Source organism: Crassostrea angulata, chromosome 2, assembly GCF_025612915.1.
Source record: "Crassostrea angulata isolate pt1a10 chromosome 2, ASM2561291v2, whole genome shotgun sequence".
NCBI classification, from domain to species: domain Eukaryota; kingdom Metazoa; phylum Mollusca; class Bivalvia; order Ostreida; family Ostreidae; genus Magallana; species Magallana angulata.
Window position 1 is genome coordinate 10,181,598 of NC_069112.1, and position 25,774 is coordinate 10,207,371.

Consider the following 25,774-nt stretch of genomic DNA (forward strand, 5'->3'; position numbering starts at 1 on the left):
TTAACGTAGCTACATGTAGTTGTCAAATATATGTAAAAATACTGTTTTGCTCCCAATACCGTAAAGTTTTGTAAAAATATGTTTACAAATAGCTATGTGACATTATGAAAATTGTGTTATCAATTATCATAAAAAAATCGAACTGTCTCTTCACCTAAACTGCCTTCACAATGATATTGTGCAATTAAGTCAGTGCATGGCAGAAAAAAAAATGGCCAATGAAACATCGGACTGTAATGTGTCTCCTTTTTGTTTATACATTTAAAAAAAGGCTACAGTATTATATTTACATCCACTAAGTATGATTCCCTCCATTTCTTATGGAAACTGATTGTAATCCATAGCTCTAAAGAAACTGACAGACTGAAATCTACACACCCCTTTTATCCATTAATTGCTTTGCTACACGTGTTTAATTACGTTAACAGTCTATGAATAAACGAATTAAACGAATATAAATTTTTCTAAATTTCTGAATACAATGTTTTAGCAAACTATAAGCAGAATGGAATAAAGTCATTACAAACAATTTTAAAATATATAAATAATTTTATTATAGAGTCTTCGTTTTCAATAGATCATTACATAAGTAAATAAAGATCAGATTTGATTTTTTAGCAATTGAATGAACAATTAAAGTCTTTATGACAATCTAGTTTCAGTTGTGTTAAACTTTGAGAAGATGCATGTGCGAGATACGTTTTAGACACAGTCCATTGGCTCTTGCTCCGGCAATTTTTCCTCGGTAACGTTTCCTGTCTGAGACATAAGCAATTGTGTCTGCTTGTTGTCAAGATATCTGACTATCTTCAAATCAAGCTTTTGGATGATTGAGTCAATTTTACAAACAGCCGTTTGTGAAAACAGAGAAGCAAAGGCGATTCCCAAGGGTTTTAATGTTTCGTCCTTCTCCATTACATAAACACCTGAGCCAGAGTCACCCTGCCTGAAGAAGGCATTCTGTTCTGTTATGTTTTCGACAGCATAGCAGTTGAAGAAAGCAATGTATCCCCTCGACAAGAAAGACGTGTCCACTCTAACGGTCAGGCTGTCGTCCGTCAGGTCACCAATAGTTGTCCCTGTGGTTCTTCCTGACTTCGTTACCTTTGTTTCTCCATCAAAGTCCAATTCTTCGTCATTGACAATTGGTAATGCCTCTTTCTCTGCAAATAATCCAAAAGATACATCTGCATTTTTTCCCCAATAAGCCATATTTTTTTTCCAACAAACCATATTTTTTCCCCAATAAACCATTTTTTTTTCAATAAACCATATTCTTTACCATAAACCATATTTTTTTTTCAATAAACCTTTTTTTCAATAAACCATTTTTTTTCAATAAACCATTTTCTTTTTCAATAAACCATTTTCTTTTTCAATAAACCATATACAGGTTAACATGTTTTCTCTTTGTGTAGCATTCATTTCTTTTAAAGTTACGACAGAACACAACAAAACATTATAATTGAGAGCACATAACGTATGAAATTATTACTATATGTATATTACATGAAGGAATTAAAAAAATGAACGCATTTCCTGTATATTTAGAAACATGTTTTTAACAGATTTATACAAATTTTCAGTAACCCTAGTCAATCTATTTAAAATTTAATTTGATTAAGAAGATGCTTGAAATGTAAAAAAAAATTCGTAATTAATATAAATATGTGACACTATGTATGTCATAATCAGTGGATATGTTGATCTGCATAAAATTATAAACATACAACAATATACATATCATGTATGAAAACAAGTAGTGGTTAATAAAAATAAAATGAAAACTCTCCAATTGAGTCATACATATTTTCAACAGGTAGCAGTAGAATGTAACAAGAGGCCCATGGGCCACATCGCTCACTGAACAACAGTTCCTTGTAAATTCTATTTCATAGCATATGCTATTTCTATTTTAAACTTTGACCCATTTCTAGGGCCCCAGTATTGGTCCGGGGGTTGGCTTTAACAATTTAGAATCTACACTATTTGTGGATGTTTGCGTAGTAATCTCACAAACTGTACAGTCTAGACGGGACTCCCAAAACGGAGTTAACTCCCAAAACGGAGTCTTTGGCTCCATCATGCATTGCGGTAAAATGGCGTTTCTAATGTAAACAACGTGCGAGTTATGCCCCTTATTTCTAAATAAATCTCTAAAATTGGCCAAAAACACGAGAAAAATTAATTCTAAACTTGCAAGAACATTCCTGAACGTGTATGTGTTATATTAATGTCATATGTTAATAACCGTTTACTTGTATTATGTAAGATTAATTTTTAAAATGAAAAATTCACCCAAAACTTCAATCACGAACAACTATAACTGTTTTGAAATAAATTTAACGCTTGGATATGTTTATTTCTCATTGTTTGTTAAAAGTATAGTCTCATTTTAATCTTTTTCATGCTAAATTATTCAATTATCTTGAATAATTATGTATTTAACATGGCTTCCTAACATCGCAAATGCCGCGAGCGATTATAATTGTTTTGATGATAATTATCTGTTTAATTTAAAGAGTTATTGTATCTAGAATGACAATTTGTTTCATTTTCTGGGCTTTCAAACAACCAATCCTATTTTTTAAATACCAAAAAGACGTTTTTAATCATCGCTAGAGTTGTAGCAATGTAGTTCTTCAGAAGAAGATTTTTTAACATTTCTACGATGTACTTCTAGGTTAACCTTTGATCCCATTCTGAGGCCCCCGTGTTGGTCTGGGGTCATGGCATTTACAATTAAGAATTTTCGTTATTTGAGGATCCTTGCAGAGTAATCTCACAAACTGTAACATTGTAGTTCTCGAGAAGAAAATTTTTAAACATGTTTCTCATATGTTTCTATATTAAACTTTGAACCTTGCCTGGGGCCCCAGTTTTGGTACGGGTCACGATTTTTTAAATTAAAATTTCCACTACATATACAAGCACTTTTGTAAATATTGGCATTTCTGGCGCAGTAGTTCTTGAGAAGCAGATTTTAAAACATTTTTCCTATGTATTTCTATGTAAAACTTTGAACCCCTCCTGGGGCCGAGTTTTGGTCAGGGGGTCATGATTTTTACCATTTAGATTCCTAACTATATATGATGGCTTTGGTGTAAATATTGTCATTTCTGGTGCAGTGGTTCTTGAGAAGCAGATTTTTAAACATCTTCCCTATGCATTTCTTTGTTAAACTTTGAACCTTGCCTGGGGCCCCAGTTTTTGTCTGGGGTCACAATTTTAAAAATTTAGAAATATCACTATATTTACAAGCTTTTGTGTAAATAATGGCGTTTCTGGTGCAGTTTGTTCTTGAGTGGAAGATTTTAAAACATGTTTCCTATGTATTTCTGTGTAAAACGTTGAACCCCGCCTGGGGCCCGAGTTTTAATCAGGGGGTCAAGATTTTTACCATTTAGAATCCTAACTATATATGCTGACTTTGGTGTAAATATTGTCATTTCTGGTGCAATGGTTCCTGAGATTCAGATTTTTAAAGACACACACATTATTCTCACTTTTCGCAATTATCTTCCTTTTAAAAAGGGTTTAGCCCTTTACTCTAAAAATTTCGAATTCCATTTCCATAAGGATGCTTTGTATCAAGTATGGTTCAAATTGGCCAAGTGGTTTTTGAGAAGACGTCAAAAAAGTGAAAAGTTTACAGACTGACAAATGGACAACAGGTGATCAGAAAAGCTCACTTGAACCTTCAGTTCAGGTGAGCTAAAAAAACAGAAAGGTTTTTCATTCAATTAAAAAAAACTGAAACATTAAGGAACCTCACTTCATCAAGACTTACCAGTATAATGTTTAAGACACTCTATCACAAGATGGATATCTAAATTTTTAACATCAATCAATTAGGTTACATAATGAAATAGCTAAATTATACTTGTTTCTTCTTTGTCAACTTATTGGGCTTGAGAACTGCAGATTACCAATTTAAAAACCACTTTTTTAACCACTGGAGCTATTGTTCGCATTAACTAAATTGATTTTGAAAATCATTGTTTTTTTAATCAAAAACTTTATTTTTATGACTATACTTCTTATGCATCATGCGGTCTATCATCAAGTAATTCTTCTGCTGATTTGAGAAAATACCGGTATTTCACGGTGAGGTGAACACTCCTAATATAAAACTGCTTAATCATTTATAATTCATGCAACTGCAAAAAAACATAATCTCTTCCCCACATCCTTTGCTTATAAATATTTCTCTTTTTTTTTAAAGTTGGACAAAATTAAGTAAAACATGAAATATACCAAATAAAAAGATACCTTCTTCACGACATCCATGGATTCTAACTAGAGCGAAATCCAGGCCCGTTTGACAAAGTCCATAATTTCCACAGAAAGATTCAACAACTTGTCCTACTGCGTTATCCATGTGACCGTTATCTTGCCATGAAGGATGCACTATAGGATGTTCTTCGAGAGACAGATGGCTCATAGACAGCAGCGATTTATGGTGGTTTAGTTCTTTGAAACGTTTGACTGCAACATGTGATGCCGTGAGAAAACCACATCGAAATTGTTCAGTTGGGTTCTTTGGTTCAACTAAGAATCCAACACTCCCTGATGAATCGACTGACGGTATACCAATGCTACAGCCAGGCTCTGGAAGGTTTTGTCTAGAGGCGGGACATCTATTAGGACAATGTCCAAACATTACATAGTCTTCCCTTATATCACATGGACATCCTGCAATGGTCTTTGGTAAAGGTTTTTCCCCAAATGGAATAAGATTTTTGTCAAGGCAATACAAAACAATGCAGGGGTTATCCTCTATTTCATCTCCAACACTTCTGACCTTACCTATTCGCATACCAACTACATTTGAGTATGTTGCATAAATCTTTCCTCCATGTTCTTGAATGACTTGTTTTATTTCATTTCTGGTCTTTTTGTCAATAGCAGGTGCATTTCTTTCACATAGTTTCATTTTCTCAGCTTGCCTCTGTATTTCCATTGATTTTTCTGCAACGTTCACAAATTCTAATTCTGTGTCCTCCAAGTCATAGCATGCATTTTTAAAATCGATTTGTGCATCTTTGTCATTATCACGAAGAAAAACTTTCACAACTGGCTGTCCATCCAACCTATGTCCTGCTATATACTGCATTATAGATGGATGATTCTCCAAAGCTTTTTTGTCTTGTAAGACGTCCCTTTTCAACCATTCTTTAATGACTGTAATGAAAAAAACTCCTTAAAATATGACAATCTGAACATTTTTTTCAATGTTCATGTTCTATACCCAGAAAACAATCTGTGAGCAAATGGTCACTTTTAATACCCACGCTCTGATGTGAATATACAAAATAAGCAAAGTCGACATTTAACAGGAAGTTGGCATCTGATTGATACAAAATATATTCCACGATATGGCATGTCTAATCAAATAGTGGGTTAAATTCATTTTAAGCATAAGTAGTTGCTGAGAAATCTTTGACGAAAATTTGTTTAAAAAATTTAGGCTAAGAATAAACAAAGTCCTCATTTAACAGGAAGTTGACATCCGATAGGTACAAAAAAAAATCCCACGATATGGCATGCCTAAACAAATAATGTGTCAAAATTTCAAGCACCTGCAATGAGTAGTTGCTGAGAAAAATGTGACAGAAATATTTGTTCCAGACAGACAGACAGACACACAAGGGTAAAACAGTATACCCCCTTCTCCTTCGGAGCGGGAGTATAATAACAACTGTTTTATTCTTTTAAATTGTTAATGCTAATATAAGTACACAATCCGGCATTTGTAATCTTTTAATTCGATATAATTTAATTTTCCAACATTTATAATATAACCAAACCAAAGTTTAATTATTGATACAGGAAAATGCCTAAAAATCAATTTAAAAAACTAACTTCCAGTTGGTTTATGAAAATTTCGCATTGATTATTATCTTAATAGTTAATACCCGTCTAGTCTACTTCCCAAAACAATGTGTTCATTATTAATGTGTCAAACTGAGAACATAATAATTAAGACTATTCTAATTAAATTATTACTCAAACAATGTAATGTGTTATAATGTGCCATATTCTCTAATATTATCCTAGTAAAATAAATATATACTTACTTTGTTTTTGATCACTTGGTAACACCTTTCTTTTGAATTCTTTTAGTCTATGTTGAATATCTTTTAAATCTTCTGTTGTTTGCCAACAGATATTCAAAATTTCTTCCAATGCAAGAGCTAAGATTTTTTGTCTCCTCTCCAATATTTTCTGGTAAATTTCCTCAGCAACTTTACCTCTCCATTCTTTTGAATTAATGTCCACAGGGTGAAAAATTCTAATAACGAATATTACGATATTCTCAATCCAACCAGAAAGAATGTTTAAGAGAAATCTGAAGGTGGTTGTAAATGGAAATTGCATTCGATTATATACCAAACCAATACCAGACATGTCACATACAACATCTCCTAGTTTCTGGACAAGTGTTTTCTGGACAACACTTTCAATGTGATGTACGATTCCAGGGCGTATTGCAGCTGCTAATGATTTTGCCGTTTTCTTTAAAGTTTCCTTCACCAAAATCTGTTTGATTGCCCGAACAGTAAATGCAGAATAGCAATTATATGATCCAGTTTTCACAGTTCCCACAATGTCGTTCTTATATTCAATAGATACTTCATAACACAGTTTTGCAATATTATCTTCTATCAGTGACATGTCAATTGCTTCAATTATGACTGCTTCAAGACTTTCTTTAGAAAAAGCTTCAATCATTGCTCCAACAAATTCTTCAAAATATGACACATTTTTATAGGCAATTGACTGGACAATTTCATCGAATTCTTCATAGACATGTTGTAAATAAATATTGTAGGCTTCGATATAGCCGCGGTATTTTTGGTACACTCTCAGCTTCGCATCAATAATTCCCATGGAATCGCTATGTACCAAAATCAATTTTACCAGGTTTTCTTTTTCCAACAAAAGGAGAAATAGTTTCAAACTATCCTGCAATAAAATGTTATATATTGTTAAGACAAATGTAAATTGAACAGTTCTCAGTAGACCCCAAACCCTAGCTTTTAAGTCTTCAGAATTCTCTTTCACTCAATTAATGCTAAATAATTTTATTTGATATGTTGAATAACCTCCTGACCACAATTTAATATTCAAAATTCAAAAAATCAAACTTAGCATAATGATTGTATTCTATTATACAAAAAATTCAATGAAAAAGTATGGTTTACAAAATTGTGTAGACAGCAATTGACATTCAACACTGACTTCTTATTTCAAAATTATAAAATACCATATGAAAGTTAATTATGCATCTTTTATGTAAACAAGAGGCCCATGGGCCACATCGCTCACCTGAGGAACAATAGGTATGATTAAATCAGCTTAATGGAGTCATAATACAAACTATCTGGACAATGTACAATAATACATGTAGATCTTGTAAAAATGAAATCCATTTCCCCCCTGGATATTCTTATGTTTATAATCATTAGTCCCTTTTCTAACAGGATGGTTTTATAGTCATATCACATGTTGAGTATTGCAGTTATCAAAAAGATCCTTAATAATTGTTTATATATGAGATATAAAGCTACATCAAACTCTGAACCTTCTTGTGAGGCCGAAGAATTGTCCTAGAGCCAAAGTCTTAACAATTATAAAGAATCATCTGGCAGATTAGTTTCTGAGAAGATTTTTAAAGATTTACTTTATGTATTCCTATGTAAAACTTAAACACCCCCCCCCCCCCCATTGTGGCCCCACTCTACCCCCAGGGATCATGATTTTCACAATTTTGAATCTACACTACCTGAGGATACGTCTACACAAGTTTCAGCTTTCCTGGCTGATCAGTTTCTAAGAAGAAGATTTTTAAAGATTTACTCTATATATTTCTATGTAAAACTTCGACCCCCCCCCCCCATTGTGGCCCCACCCTACCCCCTGGGGGTCATGATTTTCACAACAATGAATCTACACTACCTGAGGATGCTTCAACACAAGTTTCAGCTTTCCTGCTGATTAGTTTTTGGGAAGAAGATTTTTAAAGATTCACTCTATATATTCCTATGAAAAACTTTGACCCCCCCCCCATTGTGGCCCCACCCTACCCCTGGGGGTCATCATTTTCACAACTTTGAATCTACACTACCTGAGGATGCTTCCACACAAGTTTTAGCTTTTCTGGCTTAATGGTTCTTGAGAAGAAGATTTTTGAAAATTTCTCAAATTATTCTTTCTAATTATTCCCCCTTGAAAAAGGGTGTGACCCCTAATTTTCACTACTTTGAACCCCCTTTGCCTAAGGATAATTTGAGCCAAGTTTGCTTAAAATTAGCTTAGTAGTTCTTGATAAGATGTTGAAAATGTGAAAAGCTTATGGACAGACTGAAGGACAGACGGATGATAGACAAAATGTGATCAGAAAAGCCCACTTGAGCTTTCAGCTCAGGTGAGCTAAAAACAAAGATTTATTTAAGGGTAAGGGCATGCATTGTCACCAGTTTTTTTTTTATATTTCATATATGGACACACCTAGTTGTAAAACACAAAAAGATACAAAATGTTGGTTACAGGGGATAACCGTTGCCATGGTAACTGTTGCAAAAATGGGAAAATAACAAACTTACCTTCTTTGAAGTCATTATTTGGAAATTGCCAACTAATATAAACTATCAAAGACATAAAATAACCTTTGTCCTATTGTCAATTCTAATTATATGGATGAAAATTGATGGACAAACCAAAACTTTTAAAATGTTACCATGGAAACCGTTAAAGATGTTTGAAATATGTTTTTTTCTTTTTTTTTTCTTAAAAGTTGAAATGTGAAATTATCAAATTTTTACATTGCTACCAATGTCTATGCAATATACATTTTTCATGAAAATTTACAGACATTGCAATGGTAACAAGACCAAGAATTATTGAAAAAAAACTGAAGGGGTTGTAAATCCTGATTTTAAAATTTATTTTAGCATTTTTTGTAATTGAACTTGTAATCATATGCCTATATCTTCATTATTTACCGTGTACCACAAAAACGTTGCTATGCAACACAGAAGTGTTGTTGCAATGGAAATTATAATTGCAAAAATATCACACAGAAATTCTAACATTTTGAAACGTTTATAGCAATGCATGATTTTAGAAAACTTTAGATTTTTTCAAGTTGCTTTTGAATTCAGGACATGCTTGATTTTTTTTCCTTATTGATTTCAAACATTTTTCCTTTATATGTAAAGAATACCCTTTCAGAGATGCCTCAATATATTAGAATTTACCTTTTATTTGAGATTGTTACCATGGCAACAGTTCTCAATTTTCATTTCTAAATTCTTAATTGCACAATTATGATATTGTGTACAAAAAAAATCAAGATTTGCCTTTTTAATTCAAATAAAAATGAAGAAATCATATTTTGAAATTTCTGTTTTGCTTCCATGGAAATAATATTTGTTTCTTCATAAATGTTTTTTCATATAAAAATTCAAGAAAAATATAAGAATTCACGTTATTCCTATGTAAAAGCAGTTAAGTTTTCTTTAAAATTAAGACATTCAGTATAACAAAATAAATAGTGCCTGCTTGGTAGGATAACAGTTGAAATTGACACCCCTCGAAAACCGTTGTCAACCTCCGCTTCGCGTCGGTTGACAATGGTTTTCTCGAGGTGTCAATTTCAACTGTTACCCTCCCAAACAGGCACTTTTTATATAATGTCCTTTTTCAATGATATTTCTTAAGGAAAATGAACCATGCAGTGAACTTTGACACAACCCCTCAAACAGTGTAGGCTGATGACCTACATTCTTAGCCTGTTCATCGGTAAAGTAATTGTCTTCTTAATATTAGAATTATATTAGAGTAGAAAATCTATTGCAGAATTTTTAAAATATCAATTTTTATACCACACCCCATAAAATTCCAATTACAGTAAAACTCGTTTAGTACGAACACGAATATAACGAATTTTCGGAAGTAGCGAATTTTTTTGGAATTCCCGGTAAAAATCTTAACAATTCTTTGCAAATTTTACGGTTATAATGAATTTCGATATAGCAAACTGATTTTGAGTCCCGTAGAGATGAAATATAACGAAATTTAACACCTTTATAACGAATGTCTTTATAGTTTAAAAAAGTAAGCACTATCAATTAATAAAATATTTTAAAAGAATTTATTTTCATAGAATTTTTTCAATTCATAATTCGATTATTAAAGGTATCAGAGTAATGAATTTTTATATAAGCATCATTTAGCGAAATTTATAGTCTGGTGAAAGAAAACATGTTATATATTGAATTGGCTATAGATAATATTACGAATTCGCTATACGGATATAACGAATTATGGATATAACGAAGTAATTTCATTGGACCCTCAGAATTCTCTATAACCGAGTTTTACTGTACTATCTATTGTATCTTAGGATATTCATACCCAAATTTTGAAACGCCCCTAGTAAAATAAAGAAATTGATGATCATGTAATTCATTTACTAAATTTCACTTGCCATTAACTGATTAACATTAAAATGTATATAAAAATTTGAATAAAAAATCTATCGTACTGGAAATGAATTGGGTCCTTCGTCTTTAATTGTTGCCATTATATACTCACAAAATGTTCTCAAATAGGCATTAAAATGCCATTTTTACATCTTTACGCTCTGTTATCATAGTAACAGGACCTTTTATAAAGAAATCTGTGACTGCGTTATTTAGCCACCATATTTTGATTCTGATATAGAATTGATCTTATTAATAAATAGTTTTTTAAATCAGCAGAAAACACTTGATTATGAAAGATTGATGCATAATACTTAGCATGACTGATGAATGATACTTAGTATATATAAGTCAAATAGGCATACCAATAAGGCAGTTATATGCTTTCCAAAAATCTAATTTAAAAAGAAATGAATTTGGTAAATATGAACAAAAAAACCTCAGGTGGGTTTGAACTCGGTTCAAAAGCATCAAGTTTTAATATCTGAGCTACAATGATGTTCAGTCAAATCATTCAAAACAAACAATGTTTCTCAAAATATCTAAATAATTGCCATCCTGTGACATGTCAAAACAAGAGGCCCATGGGGCCACATTGCTCACCTGAGCAACAATGGGTGTTCAAAAGATAGTGTGCCGTATGGTCCCTCGGTAGCTGCAGAACTGTAGCTCTCCGGGAAAAAAAATATTGACAGACCGGAGAGCTACAGGGCCACCCATTGAAAAAATTGTATATTTATTGCGCAGAAAAACGTGCGCTAGTTTTCGACTGATTTGCCTTATTTATACGCATTGCCAAATTCTGTGAAAACAATTAGTACCATTAAATTCTTCATGCAATTTACTACTGATATCGTCTGTTCACTTGCCTCGGATAGTCTTTTAAATACCATCACCAGTCCCGTAAATTCATGTGGTGCACTTTGTTTACATGTAAAAATGGCGACTCTCGATCTCTATGTAAATTCAACATACTTGATTTTCCGAGGTTGGTAGCGTGTTTCGATGAAAGTCTGAGGCAAACAATATTTTTTTCCCAATCAGAGAATTATAAGCAAGATACAGACCTCACAGTTCGCCTAGGTTTGAGTCATATTTTGTTCACATGAGTTTATTACATTCAGCTTAAGATTTTTAACTTGGTATTTCCTATTCAGCATTTAAAATGGGAAAAAAGATTGGCCTAAGATTTTCAATTTTTTTATTCACTCAAGACCAGTTCACTGGTATTTGAGGTTCAAAATCAGTTTATACAAATGTACACAAACCCAGTCAAGGATCACATGTACAGTAGGAGTAATAATGACGAAAAAAGGTTAAGTTTACAAAACAATAAGTTGTTAAAGTTGGTTTCTGGAAGAGCAGACTTTAAAAATTTTCTTAATAAATATTGACATTTTTTTTTACTTTTTTAATCTTTAGTTTTTAAGATCTGTGAACAAACATAGAATTGTGAGCAAATCTCTGTATCTTGCTTATAATTCGAAGCTTTACACTCAAATATGGTTAGTAAATAGAAATCGTAAACAATTAAACACAAGAAACATGCACTATAACAAATAAAGAACACAATTTATTTTTTCGAAATGAATCATATATATACATGTATATACCTACATATTTCCGACAGCGATATCAAACTATATTTAAACTGAATAAACTCGAAAAAATGCCGAGCATCTCAACAAAACCTATTGCATTAATCTACCATTACGCAAAAGATAATGCCGAATTCCTAATAGAATGAATTGTATTTCAGTACTTTTTTGATACATCAGATTTTGCTTAATTTGCGCAGGTAAGCAGTTAACTGTTTGATTTACCGAAGTCTCTGTTTGATTTGATACGTAAAAATCACGAAATACAGACGATAGTTCCCAGGGTACAAAGCATAAATAATGAAAACGAAACGAAAATCAGAACAAGCTAACACCAACGTCATGTATGAAAACTGTCAACGCATTGAAATATTTAGCCTCAATTTACTTCACAAAATCGGCACCAATATATTTTGCATGTTTCAAAAATTTCCCTTCATTTGCGAACTGCTGCACAACAAGCAAATTCATCATAGTCAGATCGACCCTTTTTCGTATAATGTCATGGCTGCTTTAAACAAAGAACCTCGTTTTAGAAGTATGGAATACGAGTTTTGGTAAAATGGGCATGCAAACCCGGGCCTTGGCAAAATGAAAGCCGGGGCAGATCGGCAATCGTCAATTCCAAATACGCATTATTTTGCAGCAATATTTACAGCAAATACAAATTATGGGTCATTATCAAAATATGCAGCCTTTTGCGTCAGTGTCAATTTCAAGGGGGAAAAATAATGTTCTGGGGAATATATACAGTACCATTGGATTTTAGAAACTTAAACCTATATCGTTGAACAAAGAAATTGACAATTTTACTGCTTAAAGTATAAAAAAAATATTATTTGTTATGAGATTTAAGTGAATTTATGTTGTCATTAATAAGGCAAATTAAATAAAAATATCTTAAAATACATCAAGTAAATAATATTGTACTACAATTGGAATTCCTCAGATCATAGTGACATCATTCCCTGCTACTAAAAAGATAAATGTATCAGTGATGACATCATTGTAATAAAAATATGGCAGAAAATGTTAGTATGCTCAGAAAAATACAATGTAAACTGTGTCAGTGGGATAACGTGCTATTTAAGGTTTTCTATTATGAAAGAACAAAAAAGTTTTTCACATGAAGGTGGCAGGGGACAGTTTTTTTTATCCAATTCATTGTAGCCAAGGGATGCATGTCTTCGGAACTCTGTAACTAGAATTTCCTCAGTTCCCATTCAGCACAAATACCTTTAATTCACTCTTTATAATGCCAATCACCATTTTCTGAAGAAAATTGCTAATCAAAACCTGTAAAATTCTCTACATACTGGTTTTTATGAGATTTTGACCCTTTCATATTTTGCTTATTTTTCATGATTTTTCAGCTTTTTAGACCTCCCCCAGCTAATTCCCTGCAGAGGGTTGACCTTCCGTACCGCGTGCATGCTGCACTATCACATGTCAGAAACTTACCGGTGTATAGTTTACAATGTCCCATCCACCTACTTTTCGTGTTATTTTACCTCCCGTCTGTAACTTGCAATTTCACTGTGTAAAAGTCAGCACAACAGTCAAAGCCGCAGGTTTCGCATTTTACTTCTGATTCCGGTGTACCTAACATAAGGGGCCTACATATTGCATATCAATTTCAACAAGAGACACCCCTCTAACTAATGATAATCATTAAAAATCATTTCATGAATTTTAGCAACACTCATAAGCCTTCAAGTACAGCAACTCCCAATTTTACAAAAATATTGACGGGTACTTTATTCGAAACTGTCCCTTGCTACCTAAATGATGAATGTTTATCACATTATAACATAGGCTATGTAGCTTTATGTAGTATTTGTTCTCTTGGGTCATACTGCTACATTTACTATGGATACATCAGTGGTATAACGGTCAGTGGTGTAACCAAAAATTGTTGTTACACCACTGACAAAACTGTTACACCACATGACATTATTTAATTAGGGTTTTCCGTTTTTCAACGGAAAACCCTTCTGTTATTCTACTGTTTCTTCTTATTATTTTTTTTTTTATCCGCAAATTTTGTGCAGGCCATTTCTCGTACATTTGTTGTCTGATTGTTATGAAACTTTCAGGGTGTTTAGACAATGTTAATATCTCGAGACGCTTTTTTCAAATTTTTAAAATTTACTTCCGGTTATGAGTTATTGCCCTTTAATTGAAAATTGGGGGGTCTTTTGTCCAGAGTTGATCTCGGGAACTACAAAAGATAGTTGCATGAAATTTAGCAGAATTGTTGGTAACATTTTATAGTTTTGCTGGCATGAAAATTTTGGCAAAATGATTTTTAGTTTTTAAGCTATTTGCCGGTAAAGTTTAAGGTTTTTTTTTGGGGGGGGGGCTGAAATTTTGCTGCTTTTTGTATAATAACCTTTAAACTAAAAATAATTTGTTAATACATATAGAACAAAAGTTGTTTAGAATAACGAGAGCTTTCATTTAAAATTAAGAAATCAAAAATCGTTATCATTTTATGAAAAAAAAATAATTCAGTTATTGTTAATATATTAAATAATGTCATTTGGTATCAAATTAAAAAAGTTCTGTGCCCTATTTTTTTTAAATTTCATAAAACAAATATGTGTAAATCGTAACGTTACATGAACGAGTTAATTTGTCTACATAGACACACAAGCGAACAAATGCCGTTGTGATTCAATTTCATTTTTTTTTCATCTAGGCTATATCATTTATGAATTCAACTACTTATTTAACACGTTCTAATTGGCCACGCAGAACAAATGTTTGTAATGTTTGTCGCGGACCCGCGAATGTAAACAGTAACGAACGGCATTGTAGAAAAGAGAGAGCGTTATGCAGAAGATAAGTTGTGCATTTTTCGGTGTACACAAGCATTTTCAAGTTACTGTGAAACATATGAACATGCACAGGGAACAATACTACATATTTGTGTAAGGAGGGATATATTCTCGTGTGAATCGTTTACGAGGAAATTCTGACAGCCACACTTCTGTCGACCATGTCGACGGATGTTTATGTTTCCATTGATCAGCCGTTGATAAGCTACGAGTAATAAAGTGGAAAAGATGGACATTAAAGTGTGTGATCTATGTGGATGTTACTGAAGAAGGTGAGGCTTTTTATTCCTTTTAAAGTTTCTTGTGTATAGTGGTTAAAATGTCAGCATGTTAACTGGTTAACATTTAGTCTATAGATGTACATGTAAGTACGTGCACACTGTCACTTATGTATGTTATTTTTCTAGTCCAGACAATATAAATCCTTTTAACAAAATTGAATCCCAAATGTTTTACCTTTCACTTGTTTTTTTCTCCTTTTTACCAGAATTTTGTGTAAATTACAATTCAATTTATTGACAAAATCCACATGTGGCAAAAGTCATACATACAGTATACAAATATACATGTACCGGTAGTTGGTACTGTACATAGATTTTCTTATGTTATGTGCATCACGTATGAATTTACAAATATATCTTGATGATTTAACATCTGCTGGGTTAAGAATTTTATAAGAATTACAGAGTTAGATGTATTTGTTATGGTGTGGGTGTGGGTGTTTGTTTACTAACGTGTAATTTTTACATTGTTTACTGGATGTTTAGACTTGCTCGAGGTTCATGGGTGACTGGAAAGGATGACCGAATTTATCTATTTTAAAAAAAATCAGATTGTGAATTTTCAACTCAAAATTCAAAGCAGGGTCTAATTAGAAACATATGATCATATTCTTGTGCGGAAGACTCCAAATGTAGACATAAATACCCTGTAGACATACATGTAACATAAAGTAAATAAAATTGTATACTTCAGACTTCAGAGTTAAAACATGACTAAAAAGTCTTTTATATTTTTATGATGCCGATCAATGTATCATTAGAGAGGTTTAGCAGACCAACGGGTACCCGATACATGTACTTGTACATGTAGGTTACAAGTTAGAACTATGCGTACCACTCTACCAGTTCACATAATTTTTCTTGTTTAGCAGTTTTGATGTGTACTTGAATTGTCCTTGTTAATGTTTTAAATGTAATTTTTCATTTATATTCTCTTTTTTTAATCTGACTACTGGCAGTACTGGCATGCCAGCAGTTCTTGTCGAGGACCATTTCTCGCTGGTGCAATGTTACATCATATTTTCGTATATGATTTTATGTGTTGATAAAACGACGTAACAATGCACTGATGAAACATGGTACTCAACGATAACTGATCGCACGCCAATATTGATTAATTACAGACAAAAACTGAAGGTTGCAAGTGTTATTTTTTATTTTATGTGACGGTCAGACCGGTTTAAATACCAGTGTGCAGTTGGTAGAGCACCTGACTAGAGATTCAGGGGGCCCAGGTTTAATTCCTGGTTTGGTCCTTCATTATTTCTCCCATCCTGTTACAATATTAAGGCTTGGACGATTCTGTACTTAGCCGATTCGGTACATATCACGATACATGAGATGCGATACGATACCTATCACGATACATTGCAACTAGTAAATGAAAACATGAATAAGGGTTAACAATTTATTCAATCTGTCGATGTATTACCGCATGTCCAAAGTTATTTTGATATATTTAAAATGAGCGTTGCACAATTTACAAATTACTTAAGTCTCATATACACTACTTTTTCATTAACAAGTAATCCAAAAGTTGTCCACACTCCAGATTTAGCTTCCTAACAGGTTTGACAACTTTACGAGGTTTTCCGCCATCTTTGTACTTTCATATTAGGCGCGCAGACTAGAAATAGCCGATATATGAAGCTCAGATATTTTTGGAAAATAAAACAAAGTCCGCATAGGTATCGTAATGTATTAATGGTAAATGTAACGATCCAAATATCGTCAAAATGAATACCGTGATGCACCGGTGAATCGTTCCATTCCTATACAATATTGGTATTGTAACCAACCCCTGGAACTGACAGGTTTACTCCTGCCAGGGGAAGAGCCAGGGGTGATCTTTGAGGGTGAAGATCATTTAAGGGGGGGGGGGATGTGACGGTCAGACTGGTTTGAATACCGGTGCCAGATACATGTAGCTCAGTTGGTAGAGCACTTGACTAGAGATTCAGAGGGCAAGGTTCGAATCCCAGTCTGTTCTGTCATTATTTTTCCCATCTTGTACATATATATCAGATATATTACAGATGATTATAAGAGTCATCACATGTTTTGCAAGATGCAATAATTGTATTAAAACCTTTACTTTACAACACAATACATTTAAGTGAATATTTATGTCTCTTGATATTATTTGGTGTGGTGTTCTTGACAGCATCGCATTCAAGTCAGTGTTAGCTACATTATGCATAAACAATTTTACCCGCTCCTAAACCACAAACTTTCTTATTAGTGGATTCAGCTTACCGCTGATTGGCTGCTGTTGCAGCAGACTTATAATATATGCACGCACAAAACACAATGAACTTATCAGAGAATGAAAAATTCATCGAGTTACTTTCAACTGTTGGAATTTGGGTATTTTTTAAAAATGTATACTTGTGACAAAACATATAATTATGTGGTACATACAGCTGTAGCTTTTTGAAGAAAATTTGGGTTAGACATATATAGCTACCATGCAAGTAAATGATATTTACTAAAACTTCCAATTTATGACGCACGAAATATACGCTACTTTTATAAAGATTGACATACATGTAATGTAACACATTCTGTGAAAAATAATCTATTATAAATTCTTCATTAAGTTTACTCATACATGTTTTATGCTTATTACACATAGTATTGTTTTTAAAACATGTAATTTAAAAGAAAAGAAACCAAAACCCTCGCCAAATTTATTTGCCAAAAAAAACCCCGGTAGAATTGATAAAACATGCGGGTATACCAGAAGGAAATACATGTACTTTGACGCTGTTCAGATGGGTAATATTCCTTTGTAATTTTCGAATTGAAATTTTTGACTGTTGCACTACAAGAAATAAACTCTAGCTCTCTCTCTCTCAAACTCTCTCTCAATCTGATAAGTGTCTATACCTAAGAAATTTTTTTAATGTGATATTATGACTTGATATGCAAATTTTTTATCTTGTACTGCCTAAATGTTATGTCATGTATTGGGATATGTAATACTTATTACACTGCATGGTCAGTGTATTTTTTCCAGAAATAATATGCACATGTTAATGTAAACACAGCTATTACTAGTACATGTATGTAAACACAGCTAATTATTTTTTTTTATTTCAGCTCAAAACGGACTCTTGTTCCGACATGGCACCACATTGCTTTTACCTGTTGATTCTTGTGGGTCAGCTCTTGAGATTAACCTGTCACCTCTATCCACATGCATATTCCTTGTGTTCTACAGACTTTTTACCGGTAATTCAAATTAAATCGGATAATGCATGAACAATAATGGAACTTTATGAAAGCATCATCCCATGTTGTGGTTTGTGTTTGATAAGAAATTATGAAAAACAAAATTAAGGCTATTTAAAGAAATTCATAATTGTTGTGAAAATTTGTTTTTCAATAAAAGTATGCAATTATGTTTCCTTTATTTTTTATTTTATAAAGGTATTTAGATGTGTTTACATAATTGAACCCCCTCCCCCCCCCCCCCCCCAATCCAATTGCCTGCATTAAGATTACATGTAGGATATGTAAATCTACATTTGACTTTGAAATAACATCTGCTATGATAATTACTTTTGAAATGAACAAGAAACAACCTATTTCTACCTTTCTAAGGTATATATGCATAAAAAAAGGAGAAAAATAATTTAAATTTTGAACATTTTTCATGGAAATCAACTCTGTCCCCAGGTACCTGGGTGTTTGAATTTTATTTTAATTTAAGGCAGATGTCTAACTTGTAGGTTGTATCTTACTGTTTTAGCATGGTTAGAAGGAGACTAGAAATCAAAATAGATTAGATATTCACTAAATATGATTGTTAGCTTACTTTTTTTTCATAAAAACAAGAAATCACAAGCAGGACAGCTGTCTATTTGTTAATTAAAATGATGTAAATCATAAAATAAACAAATAATTAGGATCAAATTTTAGAATCATTGATGATTGTTTTCAAATGTGTGAGAAATGACTCAAGGAAATTGCCATAAGTTTCATAAAATTAGGAAAAACATTTTTAACCATGACTTTTTATGAAAATCAAAAGATGGGGGGGGGGGTATACATGTAAGGATATATCTAAGTGATGTGAAGTTTTTATCATGATTATATAATGTAGATGCATGTTGTATTGAATAAGGTTTCTTTTCAAAGGTGGTTGAATAACAATTGACCTCTAAAAGGTCAGGTAAAGATGTTTTACTATGGAGAACCCTGTAAATCTGTGTTTACTAATGGAAATTGGAAATGGGGGGTTCACTTAAATGGCCATATTTTTATTAAACCTCAATGGAATTTGCAATATGTGGTATTCTTTTTCTCAGAATTGCATTAGCTTTCTCATTCTAAGACAAACCGTCTTTTCATAAAATGTTAGTGTACTAATTGCAGTTAAAGGTACAAGGAACAGTTTCGGATAAAGAACCGTCAATATTTTTGTAAAATTGATAGTGACTGTACTTGAAGATTTACCAGTGTTGCGTAGATTCATGAAATGAATTTTAATGTTTATCAATAGTTAATGGGATGTCTCTTGTTGGAATTGGTAAGGCCTAAAAAAAAATAGTGTGTTTAGGGTAACACTAAGGAAAAAATTAGGTTAGGTAGGTGGGGATTTTTTTTTATTTTATCTATTTTTTTGCCTGAATCCTAAGAATGTTTGTTTGTTTCATATTTAAAAACGTATTTTTTATTGGAAATAAGATAAAATTCACAGTCGGATAAAATCAGGCATCTAAAAATGGTAGGATCGGGCCATTTTTGTAGGTTAGGTCGGGTTACCCGAAACTCACAACTTTTTTTTTTTAGGCCTAAGCAATATTAAGGCCCCTAATTTTAAGTACATGAGAAGCAGTAATAAATTGCGAAACTTGGGGCTTTGACTGTTGTGTTGACTTTACACAGTGAAATTGAAGGTTACAAATGGGAGGTTATATAACATGAAATGGAGGTGGATGGGATATTATATGCCTATTTAGTATCTACTGGGTATGAGGACAATAGCAAGTTTATTGTCCCCCAAAACAGCAACTATTTCATGACGCAAAGCCAAGGGAAATAGTTGCTGTGGGGTGGGACAATAAACTTGCTATTGTCCAGATAGTCAGTTAATTGGTTATTATTATACCGAAAAAAACTTTATTTGTCAGCGATGCAGGATTTCTTAATGATAAACAAATTAGAGTTATCAAACTTTGTATTTAATGCGGTGATCTGATTAGGTCAGAGGTGTTCCGAGTTTAAAAAGGAGGGAAATCAAATTCTGCTGATGAATGGTTTTGATGACTATTCACCATGGGCAGATAGCATGGATACTATTTCAAATTAGATAGAAAAGCAAGTTTGTGTGGGCGCCTTCTAGTGATCAGTTTGTCCGTCTGTCCATCCGAGATCGCTTGACCGGAGCATAGCTTCTCTCCCCTTGGCCCAATCTGGCTCATACCTCATCCACAGGGTTCCTTTGGGTTAAGGATGTGCAGTGACCATGAACCATGTTGTTAGGTATAAGGTTAAGGTCATAGTAGAATTACATATATAAAATCCTTGTCTGGGGCATATCTTCTCTCCCTTTGGTCCAATCTGGCTAATACTCACAGACTGTCTCTATCGTTAATCGATGTGCAGTGACCTTGCATGATATTTCTAGGTAAAGGGCGAAATATCATATCGGATCATGCAAAAATCCTTTTTTCAGAGCATATATACTTTCTACTAACCCCTATTTGGCTCAGACTTCACATAAGCAGAGCTTTTGAGTAAAGGGTGTGTAGTGACCTTGAACCTATTTTCAAGGTAAACTGTGAAGGTCATAGCAGAATTATATTAAAAAAATCCTTGTCTGGAGTACATCTTCTCTCCCTTTGCTCCAATCAGGCTCATACTTCACCCACATGATGCCTTTGATCAAAGGATATGCAATGACCTCGAATGATATTTGTAGATCAAGTGTCAAGGTCATATCAGATCACACAAAAATCCATATTTTAAGAGCATATATATACTCTCCTTTTAGCCCCTAATTGGCTAATATTTTGCCTAAACAGAGCTTATTGGTTAATGGCGTGCAGTGACCTTGAACCGTGTCAATGTGAAGGTCATAGCAGATCTTAATAAAATTAGTTTTAGACAGTAGATTATTTCCCGGATATGCTCAATCTTGGTCAGATTGAACAAAAATGCCTATATGTTAGGGGCAATGAAATTGAATTAGAAGTTCTATGCCAGCTGGAAAAATTTCAAGTTATAGGTCAAGGTCAAACAAAATTCTCTAAAATAACATCAGCGGGGCCCTTTGAAATGTTCACCATTTCAATGTTGTCTGGTTCATAGTAATTTTAAATAAAAATATTCACAGAGGAATAATAAAATTAAGTAAACTATACATCGATAAGTTTCTGACAATTGATGATGCAACAAGCACATAGTACGAAAGGTCAACCCTTTGAAAAGCAGTGTAGTGGAAATGTTGCTCAGATTTATGTTTTAAACAAAATTGATTTTTTACGGAAAGAAAGTGAGCGCACAAGATTGTAAGTTTGCAGGAATCCTCGACACGAATCAATTGGGATTTAAATGTCTATAACCTCGAAAGGCTATGTACAGGTTTCAACAAAAATATATTATGTTGAGAGTCGAAGTACATGGCTATTCCGGTTATTAAAAAACTCACAAAGCTTTCAAAAAATGGCAATGAGAGGTAAACCGATAACTAGTTGGAAATGTTAATGAAAACATTATTTAATGAAGTTATATTGTGTTATCCTAAAAAACTAGTAATAAGAAAAGAATTTTTTTATAGTGTTCATACAGCAGATCTAGAAATCAATAAAAACAAATTAAAATATACCGGTATATTATAATTCAACATCATGTTATAATACATACATTTAAAACAAAAAAGTTTAATTTTTTTTTAAAAAGACCACCAGTTGGATTTGAACCCAAAACACTGAATGTATGTATTCACTAAATCCAGGACGAAACCACTGAGCCACGGAGACTTGTCAATATATGCTCTATAAAGTACTGTTTGAAACACCACTGTCATATCAATGGACTTTGTTTTTTATCCTTCAAAAAATAATTTGAAAAGTACATAATTAGTCATCTCTGGGTCATCTCTCCATCTTTTTTTAAAATGCGACATTTTTAATGTTGAAATATGTTACCTTTACACGTTTCAAATTTGTGGAGAGAAGACCCAGAGACAACAAAATCATTTAAAAACAGTTGTAAATAAGTAGGATTTTGCATAAATTGCATTGTGTTGCTATATTTAGACCCATATTATAATAAAACCTTTAGCATTTCAAATATTTTTCCACTCATTCCACATCCAACAGAAACCAAATAACGGTTATAATTCGAAAAATATTCAAAATTAATTGATGAAAGAACTATATATGATAAGAGTTAAATTTGGCCCCCAATAATTCGCAATTTTTTAAGTGTTTCGGGTACAATAAAATGTTAGCTAATTTTTTAGAAGAGTTGATACAAAATATATTTTTCATCTATTTATTTGATTTATTCGCACTCACTGGCAGTATATGACGTCAGAAGTGACGCCATTTCTATAATTCAATCAAAATCAGCCAAAAATTGACATTTTTCTTATCTATTTACGAATGGGAAATATAAAGCGCATGCTTGAACAAGTAAAAATTTTTTGTAACTTATTATTCTTGCCCTGATACATCTCTGATTAGAATATTTTATTTGTTCAAGAATGCGCTCTATGTTTTCGGAAGGAAAAACTGCTTGAAAACAAGCTGTTTTACGCTAAAAATGCAAAAATGGCGGGAAAAGGTTGGCTTTACAATGCCATATTTCTAAACTGTGGGCACTTGAACCAAAATGAATATTATGCAAACACATCACATACATATCTGTACAAAGAAAACAAAGAATGATAGTGAAATGATGATGTACATTTAAGGGGGCCATTTTAGGCCCTTATCATATATAGTCCTTTTCACTCTCCTTGTGCGCCCAGATTCCTGCCGAATCTACATCTTAAGCGCCCACATTCTTTTAATTTTGCATTCTGGGTTAAGAAATTAGGTGGCAGGGGACAGTTTTTTTGATACGGTTCATTGTAGCCAAGGAATGCATGTCTTCGGAACTCTGTAACTAGAATTTCCTCAGTTCCCATTCAGCACAAATACCTTTAATTCACACTTCATAAGGCCAATCACCAATTTCTGAAGAAAATTACTAGTCAAAATCTGTAAAATTCTCTACATACTGGTTTTTATGAGATTTTGACCCTTTCATATTTTGCTAATTTTTCATGATTTTTCAGCTTTTTAGACCTCCCCCAGCTAATTCCCTGCAGAGGGTTGACCTTCCGTACCGCGTGCATGTTGCACTATCACATGTCAGAAACTTACCGGTGTATAGTTTACAATGTCCCATCCACCTACTTTTCATGTTATTTTACCTCCCGTCTGTAACTTGCAATTTCACTGTGTAAAGTCAGCACAACAGTCATAGCCGCAGGTTTCGCATTTTACTTCTGATTCTCATGTACCTAACATAAGGGGCCTACATATTGCATATCAATTTCAACAAGAGACACCCCTCTAACTAATGATAATCATTAAAAATCATTTCATGAATTTTAGCAACACTCATAAGCCTTCAAGTACAGCAATTCTCAATTTTACAAAAATACTAGACTTTGACCCGTGCGTGCACGGCTTGACATTGCATATCGGACATTAACGAAATAGGTACATCGACACACCTTATTATTGACATTTACATAACAAAGCTATAAGCCTACAATTATGCTATTAATTTCACTACTCTTTCCTTAGTTTGAATAATCTGTGTCTCGGGAAAGGCCCTCACCACAGTTAAAATGCCTCCCTTATACCCGTAATGTAGCAGAAAATTGTGGAATCGCCCCAGAACGATTTTGGAGAAAGTTAATGAAGTCGCCTTGAAAATAACAGTCAAATCAAATATTTTTTGTTATCATGAAGACAAAAGTAAGTACTTAGTTGAAATGTATATTAATTTTGTTATTTTATACTTTCTCTCATAAGAAATCATTCATATATATATATATATATATATATATATATATATATGAACAGAATAAATAGCAAAAGTCCAATGAAAATTTACCCGTATCTGTATTATCATTTCTGAATTTATTCATGCAGATGTGATATTGTGGAAACATAAACTAAAGATCCCGTTAACGTGAATGTATCGCGCAAGCGCAAGATTGTAAAATCCAAAAAATCCAGGTGATTTCCGGGATTTTTTGAGGAATTTTCGTTGATTATTAATTAGCGAAGCTTAACTGAGCAAAAATAAAAACAAATTGGTAATCTTCAAGTACCAATAATGTTTAAAATATATAAAACAAAAGACAGTATTCTTCCGATTTCTCGGTATTAAAGACCAAAAATTCGAGTCTATTATTTTAATATAGTAGTATAGATTGACGGGTACTTTATTCGAAACTGTCCCTTGCTACCTTTAACATACACTAACATTCTCTGAAAAGTCATCTTGTCTTAAATTTAAAAAGCTTATGCTATTCTGAAAAAAAGTACACCACATTTTGCCAATTCCATTGAGGTTTAAGAAAAATATGGCTATTTAAGTGAACCCACCATTTCCACTTTCCTCTATTTAACACAGATTCACAGGGCTCTCCATAAATAAAGCATCTTTACCTAATCTTTTAGAGGTCAACTGTTGTTCAACCTCCTTAAATAAGAAACCTTATTCAATACTACATACATCTGCTTGATATTATCATGATAAAAGCATCACATCACTTAGAAATACCCTTACATGTATACCCTCCCCCTATCTTTTGATTTTCACAAGAAGTATTAGTTTGAACACTTTAACCTAATATTATGAAACTTGTGGCAGTTTCCTTGAGTCATTTCTTACACATATTTGAAAACAACCATCACTGATATTTAAAATTGATCTTTTTTTGGTAAATGGATGATTTGTAGCATTTTTATTCACAAAAAGTCATGTCGCCCTACATGTGATTTCTTGTTTTCATGAAAAACTAAACCTATAATCATATTTAGTGGATATCTTATATATTCTGGTTTCTAGTCTCCTTTAAACTTTGCTAAATTAGTAAGACCCACAAGTGTGATGTGTGCGTTTAATTAAAATGAAATTCAAACACATCCGGGTACCTGGGGACGGATGAGAATTCCATGAAAAATGTTCAAATTTTTCATGTTTTTCTACATTTTTGATGCATTTATACAATAAAAGGGTAAAAATATGTTGTTTTTTGTTCATTTCAAGAGTAATTATCATAGCAGATGTTATTTCAAAGTCAAATGTACATTTACATATCCTACATGTAATGGTAATGGAGTCCACTGGAAAGAGGGGGTGGCTTTTTCAATTCTGTAAATACATCTAAAATACCATTTTTTGATAGGAAGGAGCAAAAACTTGAGTTTTTGACATACCGTATTTTCCCGACGACTCGTCGATGCGGACGACTCGTCGAATTGCCCATTTTTAGCCAAATTTTTAACAAAATCCTACGATACGTCGATCTCAGACCATACGTCGAT

General features: G+C 32.9%; 1 protein-coding gene and 1 long non-coding RNA gene across 2 annotated transcripts in view; one reads left to right on the forward strand and one right to left on the reverse strand.

Moving 5' to 3' along the window:
• Window positions 1-529: 529 nt before the first annotated feature.
• Window positions 530-25,774, reverse strand: part of LOC128172972 (uncharacterized) — a 41,667-nt gene continuing 16,422 nt past the window's right edge. Inside the window, exons 3-5 of the mRNA XM_052838714.1 lie at window positions 6,081-6,969; window positions 4,273-5,184; window positions 530-1,163 (exon numbers count right to left, since the gene is read on the reverse strand). Of these exons, the coding sequence (XP_052694674.1) occupies window positions 703-1,163; window positions 4,273-5,184; window positions 6,081-6,969 (2,262 nt within the window). The 3' untranslated portion in view covers window positions 530-702. The remainder of the gene's footprint in view (window positions 1,164-4,272; window positions 5,185-6,080; window positions 6,970-25,774) is intronic.
• LOC128173048 (uncharacterized) lies at window positions 14,934-18,615 on the forward strand. Its single transcript, XR_008242411.1, has 2 exons — window positions 14,934-15,200; window positions 18,312-18,615. It is a non-coding gene; the product is annotated as an uncharacterized LOC128173048 (long non-coding RNA).